The sequence below is a fragment of the Apostichopus japonicus genome, chromosome 15 (assembly GCF_037975245.1).
Source record: "Apostichopus japonicus isolate 1M-3 chromosome 15, ASM3797524v1, whole genome shotgun sequence".
Classification (NCBI taxonomy): Eukaryota; Metazoa; Echinodermata; class Holothuroidea; order Aspidochirotida; family Stichopodidae; genus Apostichopus; species Apostichopus japonicus.
The window spans coordinates 13,691,745-13,703,892 of NC_092575.1; the positions used below are offsets into that span (position 1 = coordinate 13,691,745).

Sequence of the window (12,148 nt, forward strand, 5' to 3'; positions counted from 1 at the left end):
GTCCGCCCCCCACCCCTGCTTTGTAACCGTAAAATTTAAGTCACCAAATTTGTGAATGAAAACAAAATTATATACAAACTCATCAGAAATGCAAATTAGTAAATGTTTCTGATTGCTGACAAGTTATTTTGACAATAAAAATGCAATTTATAACTTCGTAAAACATTTACGAGTATTCAAAACATCCTTTGAAAACCAGGAAGCTCTAAAAACGAGATGATTTTTTTTGTTGAGATTTTCATATCTTTGTTTCCATAGTTTTTCCCTTTATTTTATTGCAAAATTCCAGAAGGTCCGCGTGGCCAGTAAAAATTAAGCTGCTCGCGGGCCGGATACGGGCCGCAGGTTGCCCGCCCCTGGTCTATATAGCAGCATTGAGCCAGCACTGCCATAGATAGAAAATGTGGGAGCAGATATACACGTAGGCAACTCTTATAGTTTCACCTTGGCCCTGTCCTTCCCTGTGGATGTTTCAAGGCTTGCGCCCGACGTGCTAATTTTCCTTCGGTAGTTCAATACATAAAATGATTGGGCTCGTCGAGTTGCTTGTTCAAGTGCTATTTGGATTACCGGTAAACACAGCCTATGCAAATCTAGACGAAGGTTGAGACGTTACGGTGTACGCTGCAGGCAGTTCACACACTAAGCGTGAGAGTAGTTGGCAATATATTTACAACAGTTTGCAGCGGCGTAAGTGCTGAAGTATTTAATCCAGGTATATCAAACAACGAATGTTACTCGTTTGGGTGTGAATCATGAGAAACGTGGTGTAGGCTACTGCGTTTCTTCAGTTTTACTGTTAGTGTTAGCCTAACTTAGGCTGCAGAATAGGCCTAGACTAGTTAGTTCAATAAGGACAACTAACGTTAGGCGTAACCGTTGGTACTGTAGGATACATCTTGTGAAACATTGGGTTTTTGTTACTAGTTTCAACTGACTCACTGTTACTGTTACTGTTATAACTACAGGGCCTAGGATATGGTACTTGGTAGATGAGGTACACTGTACTGCAGGTTAGCTATGGCCTAATACTAAGATGACCATATATTTTCCAGGAATTCCGAGGACATGATATTGATGCTGACTCCTCCAACCCTGTCCCAATTTGTATCAGCTAGTATAGTACTAGTACATGTACATTTTAAGGGTGGGGTACATGCAGTGCTTGACATAACCAATTGCATAAAGCCTTTGTGCCCTCGATGTTTGCCGTGATGACCCAGGAAAATGAACACAGCTGAGGACAAAAGTTATTGTCATGCCCTTTTGGTTGCCTTCGGTGCCACAGCAATCTTTTAGAGGTGTTATGAAAACGAGTGACAATTGCGTTACACATAACGAATGACAATATGTTGTACACACTAAAAATTTGCGTTGACTAAACGAATGACAGTGAATGACAGCACAGAAATTTGCTTCAACCGGATATCACAGTTTAGACTTTGTGGGTATATAAGCCACGCAAACCGAGTGGACGCGAAGTGTGTGGCTTACAGATCTAGTAAAGTACGGACAAGATTCAAACGCACCTTATAGTAAGCGAAATTGTAAGTCTGATTTTAAAAGGTAATTTTAACGTCATTTTTCCGATATTAATTGTTAGAAACTAACAATATCTATAATCTTGAAACGGCTACAAATTTCAGGAAGAGTCCTTATATTGGACATTTCTATGAAAAAAAAATGTTTTTTTTTTTTTAGGGGGGGGTGCTAAAAGGGACTGGAAAAGGAGAAAATTTGCACCAGTTATGGAGCTACTCTGTAACAGTGGCGTAGGGAGGGGGACAAGGGGGTGCCCCCTGGCGGAAATTTCCCCTCAAAAACGGAAACTCGGGGTTAAAATCGCAAAAATCTGAGTTGACATTTTGCAACTGTGACCGGTGTTTTCGGAAATTCTTGAGCAAGATGTTTGACTTGCCCTGTGGGATTTTCGAGAAAACAGTCGTCGCTACTACAATTTTTATACTTTAATAGTACGATATCATAGCATTTTCCACCCAAATTAATCGTCAATATATCAGTTTCAAACCAATTAGCCAGCACCTAACAATTACTGCAGTTATCTTTCTATATAAATCTACAGAGGTAGTTGACAAAAGCACGGCACTCAAGCGCATTCTCACACAAAAACTTTCCCTATGGTTTCTATCCGTAAATTACACCAAAACCCTGCAACCACGTAACATGCGATTTTCCTCAAATCATTTTTGCGCAGAAAACCAATAACCGCATTTACTCCACTCCGTTAATCATTCTATCTCTTCTCACCACTGACCTTTGTTGTCATTCGGTGTCATTCACTGTCATTCGCAAATGATAATTAACCCTGTACAAAGTCAACGGTCATTCGTTTTAGTTTGTCCTATCTTTTAGTGCTGTCATTTCCTAGTAGTGCACTAAGTTACACAACAGAGTAACCCAACAATCTTGGGGAGATTTTGATTTCGGCCTTTGCAAGAAACCTCTAAACAGTCTAATATCTACTGGTGGGCAGTGGCCCAAGTAGACAACTTGGCCTAATAATAAACATGTGATAATATCCATCTGAACTTAAAATATAAGAGCCCTAAATTAATACAATATATGGAACTTATTAGTTGTAACCACTTTATTCTGAGTTCGTCTATTAAATTCCATGAGGACACAAACCCCTAATAGAGCTATGCAGAAAATCAAATTCACAATACACGATTGTCTGTCATTTTGATAAAAACATTTTCGCAGACAAACCATGGAACTGCCGAGTTGGTTCGGTTTCAGTGTGCCATACCCTAAAAAAGATAGGATATAGTATTAGGTTCCTTAACACAAAAATGTAGAGAGAAAAAATTTTGTATCAGAATACCAATATAAGGTGGCCAAACCACTCTTCATTTATTTCATGAGGCATTTTCTACATGCCATCAGTCACAATTTGCATAAAAATTTAATGAGTTTTGAGAAAGTTTGTTGTCATAAGTTTTTCACTCCACTGCAAATAACACTAAATAAAACTGTAAAATAAAACTTTGTTTTGGAAAAAAATTTGTTGTCTTGTATTTTTACTGTATCCATAATGAAATGGTCTGATTAGACAATTTTACTGCTCCTCAAATTACTTACAGTAGTGCTGCAAAGACAAAAAAATGCTGTCAGTGCCCTGGGCCCCATCCACAGATTCATTTTTGCTGTCATGCCCTTCCCATTCCCCATGATGTATTTCACCATTGGAACCTACTAATGGCATTTTTGCTGTGCCCTATTTGAGGCTTACAGTATGTTAAGCCTTGTACTGGACAGTCTGTTAGTGTTTTGGCTGTTTTATGTTTGTGATGAATGATGATCTGAATATGCTCAAGTTTAGGAGAAACAGGTATTTGTCCAATATGAAACTTGAAGGTGATTAGAAGTGTTACAGTATTTCTGATGATTACATGCAACATGTGAATTACAGGCTATGAAATAAATTGATGATCCGGGTTGTTTTAAGTTGTGACAGTGTGAGCCATAAATGAACTTAACCAATGTACAGTAGTTTTCGACAAGAGAAATCACAACTTAGGTTCAAGCTGACCTTGAGTATGGGAGGCCAACAGGTTAAGTTGGAAAATGTTTAGGACTTTTAAACATATTCTTTGGGATAGTGCATAAAATCCAGAGACAATTTTAATCCATGAAATTTGAGGACCGTCCCCGATTTTAAGTTAGCCTGAGTAGGCTAGTAACAATTGTCTCCACTCCTTTAACTAGAATAAGGGCTAGGCTCTCTCAGTAAAGCAAATTACTTATTGTATTAAACTACAGGATATTCATTATGCACCATACTTTACTAATCATGTTAACATTTGTTTTTCCCCATCATTAAAGGTTTGTATTGCCCAATGTTGTGACCAATTCACATACAGAGAGGAAGGAACAAGGTAACCAGGATGGATTTACTCTTGGTTGCTGGTAGTGCAACAGTCACTGGTGTGTTCACCTACCTCTGGCTTAAGAAATCAAAGACCCTGGCAGCAATTGAGGTGATGTTTTGAATACTTTCATTCTTTTTATTTGTTATGAATCCAATAAATTTATGCTGATCAATGAAAAGAGCAACCCCCCCTTTTGGGAGGGGGCACATGCTGGGGGTTGACGGAAATTTCACTGAGCTGTTTGGTCACTTCCTATGCTCTGATTTAGAACAAATGTTAGAACAAGCAGAGGCGTAGATTGATTGGAGTTAAGATTTGTGATGTTTAATTGTTTATAATTTATTTTATTTTATTGCCTTGTTTTCTGTTTAAAAGCACAGTATCTTCTATTAATATTGTTCAATGAAAACACTTTTAATAGCTTCACAATATCCATCCTATAGAGGTGCTAAGGTTAAATAGTCTTGCAGGGTATACTTAAATTTCTGCAATGCATCCTATCATGAAAGCAATCAAAATGATACCTGTCTCAGGCTACATCGACCATTTGGCATATGACGGTTTTAAGGCAATGAAGAAAAAAATATTGAAGAAAATATTGAGAAATATCCTTAAGAATGTATTTGAAATCCTAGCGTTGCAAAAAAGATTGATTTTGTGATGCTTAGTCTGTCTAAGTGAGAAATCACTGAGCATAGTGGTAATAGTGTCTTAGAAGCCTAGTCTTTGATATTAATGGTGACCACTCTGTTCTCTGTGAAGCATGTTTGAGCCATTTTAGACAAAGCAATAATTTGTGTTTCCCCTTAAAATTGATTGTTAACTGGACAGGTGAATGATGGGTATGACAGTCAGACAGTTACAAGTATATATATATAGCCTCTGAGCAGATGCCCCTTTATGTTCAGTTTACTAAGAACAAGATCAAAAGTTAATTTTAAGATTAATTTCCATCTATATGTGCTGCAACTTCACTGTTTTAGATTGACGTGGCACAATATTGAAATGTCTTTGCAATCACTTTTGAACTGATGTGGTTTTTTAAATTTTATTCATAGGATGCTCCCATCTTGGATTTGAACAATGAACTCTACAAAGTGATCGGGGACAGCCCGGATAAGGCTATTCCTTATGCTGTCATTCAAGGATACGTCGCTGCCAACAATCGACCAATAGTTAGCCAATATGTGGCAGATGCGTTTGGTGTCATTCAGACTTTGATATGCAAAGAACACAAGACGGAGTGGAGTACCTCAACCAGATTATGGTTTGTGTTACATCTATAGTATTGTACTGTTTGGGATTTTGAGTAAAACCACAGTTCTTAATTACTGTAATGTTATAAACATATTAGAAGGGAAAATATGCACTTTGTTGAATATAAACTTGTTTACACCACAGTTGAACAAATGTGCAAATTAGAAGTTTTGTATACATACAGTATTTCCATCATGAAGAAAAATTGTAACCTGTTATAAAATGCAGTTAATGCAGCAATTATGTGCCATGAAGTAGTCTCACAAGCCTGGCAGCACTATTTTCTCTCAACGTGCTATTTTAGTAACCACATGATATGCTTTATACTACGTATTCTAAACTTTCAAAGTTAAAGGAACACCTCTAAGTGCTGAATACTGTTAATTATACAGCCTGTTGGGTGGAACAATACATGGCATGCGAAGAGGGCATCCCTTTAATGTGGTAATGTAAATTCAGTAAAGACTGCAATGTTCAGTTTGTGTCACCATTTCAAACTTAAAATTGTAAACAGAAATGCTGAATAGTCTGTTTTTATTTTTGTTTTACACTGTTGTGGCTGTGTAAGTTATGCTCTGTGTTTTTGTGTCACATTAGTTCCTTTGGGAATCCTTTACAGTGGGACAGATACATTTCATGCATTAATGAATGTCAAAATATGCCTGCAAATTGTCTCTTAGAATTTGACAATTCACTAAATCAGTAATTTTCTTCAATTAGAAAATCAAATGTAATTTTTGGAATATTATGTTTGACCTGTCTTCTTTTCTCCCCCCCCCCCTCCCTCCTCCCAAAGGTACGACAAAACTCGCTCCATAACAGATCACACCAAGACTGTGCCTTTTGCAATAACATCGGATTCGACTTTAGTCCACGTAGAAGATCCTTTACAAGCCAGTTGCTTGGAACTTGAACTCATCTACGACAAGTTTGAGCCCACAGAGTCGTCCGTCAGCGAGAATATACTCAGTTGGGCGAGTGGAGAAAAGACCAAAGGTTTCCAAAGGGTGGAACTCATGCTGCCGGAAGGCGTATGTCTGACGGGCATCGGAGAACTCAGTTTGAAGGACGACAGAGTCCTGATACGACCACCGCATTCGGGTGCCGAGTACATCTTGACCACTGCCAGTCCGTCGGCAATAATCAGGGACTTCCAATCGAAGATAAGGAGATGGAAAATATTAGCAATCATATTCGGCTCTGTGACGATCATTTTCATTATCTGGGGACTGAGGAAATGGTACAAGCGCCACCGCCAAACGGCAGCGTACGACGACTACTTACAACGGGTGGTGGAGTCCAGGGCGTCGGAAGGGACGGATGTGGATGACGGGTCGGTCGTCCGGCGAGAGATGGACCCTTGTGTAGTTTGTTTAACCAGGAATAGAGATTGTGTATTACTGGATTGTGGTCATGTGTGTGGGTGTTCGAGCTGTATCGCTGCCATTCAACCACCGCACTGTCCTATATGCAGGCAGCGGATCGTCAGGGTCGTTCCATTATTTCACGCTTGACGAAAACTTTTTTTGAATAGCTGTGAACAGTTGGCACAATATAATTCTTGACGTCAAGGGAAATGATTTATTTTTTCTCCCTCATGGATGGAAAACAATATTAGCAATAGAAAGTAGAACTTGGTTGTGTTTGAAGTGTAACATGCCCCAAAATGTTACACTTAAAACAAAACCAACTACTTTCAACTGCTATATTGTTTCCGATCTAAAAGGCAGAAAAAATCAAGTACTGTAGCACAGAAGCTATGTTGCTTTAGTAGTTCGTTCCATTATGATCAGATGAGATATGGAAATGTCTTCTATCTACGACTTTCAAAGCAAACTTCATCCGCAGCCTAAGACCTCCTACATTTGCATAGCAGATCGACCATCATCTACTTTACATACATGTAAGATTTTGGCTTCAGCCTGTGTGTCCCTTGTCATTAAAAGATGGCATTTGGGCAGAAGTTTAGATTTTTACTTAGCAATGATTTTTAATGGTCTACAACATATCAAAATATATATGTTGTGCCTAGGGTCATCCTTTAAGTAGTTAGGTAACTAATTAAGCTAATAACACTGTCCTCTGATTAGAGGATGAATACCTCAGAATATTGATTGAACCTATTAGAAAGTGAAAATAATGTGATAAACTGCTTTAAGCCTTTTCTAACTAGAAAGATATTGGCTAAATATGCTTTCTGCTCTTAAAGTAAACATAAAAAATACAACCTCTGACAAGTGTTTTTTTTGCATTTTTATCAGCTATACTTTGCTTTGAAATGTTATGAGGTGCAATATACTTCATTTGCAGTAAAATTCAACTGCATACCTATTGTGCATATAAAATCAGTTTATTGGATGCTGTTAAGCTAATCAACTATGTGGATGCTAAAGCTCTAATAATGAGAATATTTCTATATGTTCCATTTTTTTTTTTTAAATGTAGCTTTGATACGGGAAAGGATACAAACTGCACTCATTTCATCAGCACCCTAGATATACCAACACAGCCTTCAATATACTAACATTAAACATTCTCAGGAATTTTCTTCAAATCAATGCATATTGAAATATCTATCTTATCAGCCATCATGTGTGTTCTTCGTCTTACAATTGCATTTTATTGTAATTTTGTGATCGTAGCTATGATAGTTCGTAAGCCGATCCCGAAAGAAAAGGTTCGAAAAGTTGCAATCTTCCATATCACATTGAAATTCTAGAGTTGAATGAAATGTTCACAATGCCAAAAGGAGAAGATAAAGCAATATAAATCATTTAAGAATTTAAGAATATATAGAAGTTTCAAGTTATTTTATTGTCTGGTGTAGATCCACCCGGTGGGGGGGGGGGGGCAGACTGGGGCGTAAATTGCTACTACTTGCTCAGTGATCCAACTGTTGGCACTACGTCCTTGGCGCACCGACTGCATTTGGTGCCTTGCACAAAAGTGACACCACTTTCAGGACCAAGATAAAATTTGCAACTTTGTCTGCTTGAGTTGGTGGTGCGTCAGAACTGACGGCAGCAAACCCATTCTGAGCTGTTAAACCAGCAGGCCAATCTGCATCTGAATCATCCAGTTATCTAGATGTTATACAAAACGTAATTTTTATGTCTGTGACCTAATCTTAATCCCTTTCGGCATAGCAATTGTAAACAATCTCAGATTCCACACACCCCACCCTTCCTCTCCACAAATTTTCTGGGGTAATACAAGTATGGGTTCTCATTAATGAGAAGTTTTGAAACGGATAACTGCCTTAGTGTCACCCCCCCCCCCATCCCTCTTATTGTTTGAAGTTTGTTACTCGAGTCATGACTCACTAGTCTCTTTTTGAATACAACTAGCATATTTGCAAATGACAAAGTTAAAATAGTAAAGTTAGCATTGATACCAATGGTAATTCACTGCTTTCTTCCGTCATGAAGATAAAGTGAAGACAAAAACAAAGGCAGGCTATGAAAAGTTTTGACCTCTTGGTGACACAATGACGTCAAATGTAGACAAATTGTCCGTTCACTGAAAAGAGTTTGAAAGCTAGATATCTCACAGACAGTGGGATGTTTCTAATTTGTTTTTGGGGAGTTATTTATTAGAAGCATCACTATCACATGATACAAATGTAATGGTATTGATGGCTTCTGTTTTTTAAGTTATGATTTGATAGGTGCTCTTTCTGGTAACACTGGAAAAATCTCAGGAAATAATTGCCAGCAATAGGCAATATGGATTTGATGTCTAAGAAACTGCCCTTTTTCTGAAAAATGAATGTTTCAAGGTTCTGTTTTGTCATTGGGGCAGTTGTTTGGGGTGTAAAATAATTGGTATTTCATTCATTGTGACATAGAATATTTTTTGGTAAAGCAGGAAGCACTCATTTCTCCCTTCCCACTGGTCTGGGATCCTCCCCACCCCCATTCTCTGCACCCATCCCCTAATCTCAACCAGGCACGTAGCCAAGGGGGGGGCGAAGGGGGCAGCCGCCCCCCCCCTTGAGCATATTTTTTACAAATTTTTTTAAGGTTTTTATGATATGGCTATTATTTTCAAAAGAGGAAATGCTAAGATGCAACTAACAAGGCATGGGAAGTGCCATTTCCGGCGATCTGGGAGGCATTTACAGCCAAAATTTTCTTGTACGCTTCGCGCCACCCATGGTGGCGCTACGCTTAGATAGTTTGCAATGCCGAATCTACAGTTTCGCCCCTCCCTTGGCAAATTCCTGGCTACGCGCCTGATCTCAACCAGGTCTTCCATTCTGTCTCAATTTATCATATCATAAACTGTATCCTGAATAATACATGACATCATAACATTAAACATTTTATTTTTTAAACACAATAGTCCTCTTACATTCTCGTGTTGGTTTTCATATTGCTTTCATTTTCCTTCCATCTTATCCTATCTTAATTATTTAACTATATTTACCAAACATTAATGTATTGGTTTATCCCTTTAACCAAGAAGAAAATTACCAACTTACTTTGTGTGCAGATCATGTTGTTAACTGTTTCAGTGAGAATATACATATATCAAGTTGGACCTTCTTTATGTCAAGAGTCAAACACTGTCATTTAAATAGCTCAAATTGTGAATACGATATGGCCATGCATACAGAATTTCAATCTTAGTTAACTGTCATGTGTGTCATTACTTTCAAAAATATGATTATGTGGCACTGTTCATTTAGCATTGTTAGCAAATGGTTTTGTACTATAACAAAGGTGCTTAAAATGGAACACACAGTGGGGCAAACTGTCACTGATTGAATGTCAAGTCATCGAAAGATATCTTTGGTCATTTTGCCGTTAATATCATGAAGTTACAAAATAACTATCAATTGTCTAAAGCTGTGTGGCCATTTTAGCATATCTGACAGTCTTAAGGGTTACTTTACGGTCACCCTAAATTTGATATTCAGCCATTGATCTTGTAAGTCAAACAATAAGGGGGGGGGGGGGGGAATTATATTTTGGCATTCACTTTAAAACCAAAACTCAGCTTTAAATAGTATAACATGATAAACATGTTCCAAAACTACTGTGAAATAACCCCGAAACAAACTATTAACAAATCAGGTGCAATTTTATTTAATAAAAAATGTATTTGAGAGCAAATGAGTTGCGTGATAAAATGTTTCTTCTTAAAAAAAAGTTGTTGGTGCTGTGTTACAGTAGCTTACAGTTATCTCAGTGACATTTGCATGTTGATGATTTTCAGGCATTTTCAAAGCAAAAACAAATATTCCCTTTTTGTTTTGTAGAAGTGAGGTTAAGAGGATATATTTATGACTTTGTCATGATTGATAAAGTCAGATATGTTTAGATGTAGGAATCTTTAAATTACTACTTGTTTTCTGACATACTAGGTAGTGTTTTGGCTCAGTTATCCTTAGAATGAGCAGATTTATCCCTGAAATTGGTGGGATCTGGCACATTCTGATCCACTTTTGAAAAGGCACAAAGGCCTTTGGCTTCTTCCTATTTATTATCACTTAATTCTTACCAATTTTACTGACAATATTTATTTCATATCGTAAATTACTCTGTGTATTAAAAGTAGCAACTGTGTACTTTATAATGGTAGAAAAAAGACCCTTCCACATGTACCCTGAGATGGGCCAACAAGAAAATGTCAAAGTTCAAGAATTTTGTTTTTATCTTAAAGGGTGTGAAGACTCGCGCAAAAAGATACGTCTAATACCGGTAACTTGACCTAGTTTCGAATGAGGTGTAGCAGCAGTGTTAAACACCACCATCGAGCCCAGAAAATACACACACAGCTTGCTACCGTCGGTAATTAGACACTAGTGTACAGTCAGTACATACAGCTGCAGTCAATACCCACAGCACAGTATACAAACGATACAGCGATGGACATCTCAGGTCCAGCTTAAGATAACAATTAAGGTATCACGTTTCATTACTGTCTGCATTTTGTAGCGACACAAACAAAACGTCACTTGCAAGCAACAGAAAGTTACCTTTTAAGATGGCCACACACGGTTTGGGGCGAGTCTTCAATGCCTTTAAATGTATCAAAAATACTGATTGGTTTTGTAGAAATCATTGTATTTGAACAGTGCGAGTACGATTTTATTTGCCACACCAGACCTCCATTATTCCCTGTACCTTATTATTTCCTGTTTATGCGAGGAATCGCATGAACAGTAACAAAAACCAAGTTGGCAAGGCACGGTCGATGAATTGATTTAGTATTGCCTTGTGAAAATCAATGATTGACCAAGTCTCTGTATGAGGATATCTCATTTTAATAAAGTTATCTTAAAATGTAATAGCATATTTTATCAGTGACCAGAAATGGAAGTATTTTCTAAATGATAACTTGATTGACGTCCATTTTATTTGACCATCAGTGTAAAAAGAAAAATAAATTTACAAATATCAATTCCATGTTTATTCCTTCTCTTTCATTAAGTCATGTTTATGTAATTATGACATTAGCTCTCGATCCTGCCTTATTATCCAATGTTCCAGAATAGATTATCTACATATGCACTGATGTATACAACTTTGGTCCTGCTGAAAGGATTCTGCTCTACGATTCTATTCCACAAAACTGTCCTTAACTCTGCGCCATCTTAACAGGGACACAAACTCAAACATCATCTTCCGCTTGTATGACAGAGATCTTTGTGCAAAACAAATGCTGCAAATTTCTATGTAAAATCTTTTTCTGTTTGGGAGATATTTTGGGAGATATATAGGGGTGTTAGCTCTGTGGTTAACACCGGTGCCTTTCAATAATAAGGTCCCGAGTTCGAGTCACTCCAAGATCAATGTATGTCGTCCAGTTACAGAGTGGTTGACAATTCATAATAATGGATGTTATGAATCTTAGAGACTGACTTTGGTCAGCTTGCGGCTTTGATAAGCCAATAATGGCTTCTTCGCGAGTTCATGCTTGCAGGAGGATCTAAAATACATACATACATACATATCCTAGTTCTAAAACTTGTGTCTGGGACTTGCAGCACC

General features: G+C 37.7%; 1 protein-coding gene across 2 annotated transcripts; it reads left to right on the forward strand.

The window, feature by feature from the left end:
- Window positions 1-481: 481 nt before the first annotated feature.
- LOC139980633 (mitochondrial ubiquitin ligase activator of NFKB 1-like) lies at window positions 482-11,558 on the forward strand. 2 transcript variants are annotated; one of them, XM_071992425.1, is made up of 4 exons: window positions 482-715; window positions 3,847-4,001; window positions 4,952-5,160; window positions 5,947-11,558. In XM_071992425.1, the coding sequence occupies exons 2-4, from the start codon at window positions 3,909-3,911 to the stop codon at window positions 6,662-6,664; spliced, it is 1,020 nt and encodes a 339-aa protein (XP_071848526.1). In that variant the 5' UTR covers window positions 482-715; window positions 3,847-3,908; the 3' UTR covers window positions 6,665-11,558. The 2 variants fall into 2 exon arrangements, with proteins under 2 accessions (XP_071848526.1, XP_071848527.1); XM_071992426.1 differs by having other exon boundaries at window positions 482-690.
- The last annotated feature ends 590 nt before the right edge of the window (window positions 11,559-12,148 follow it).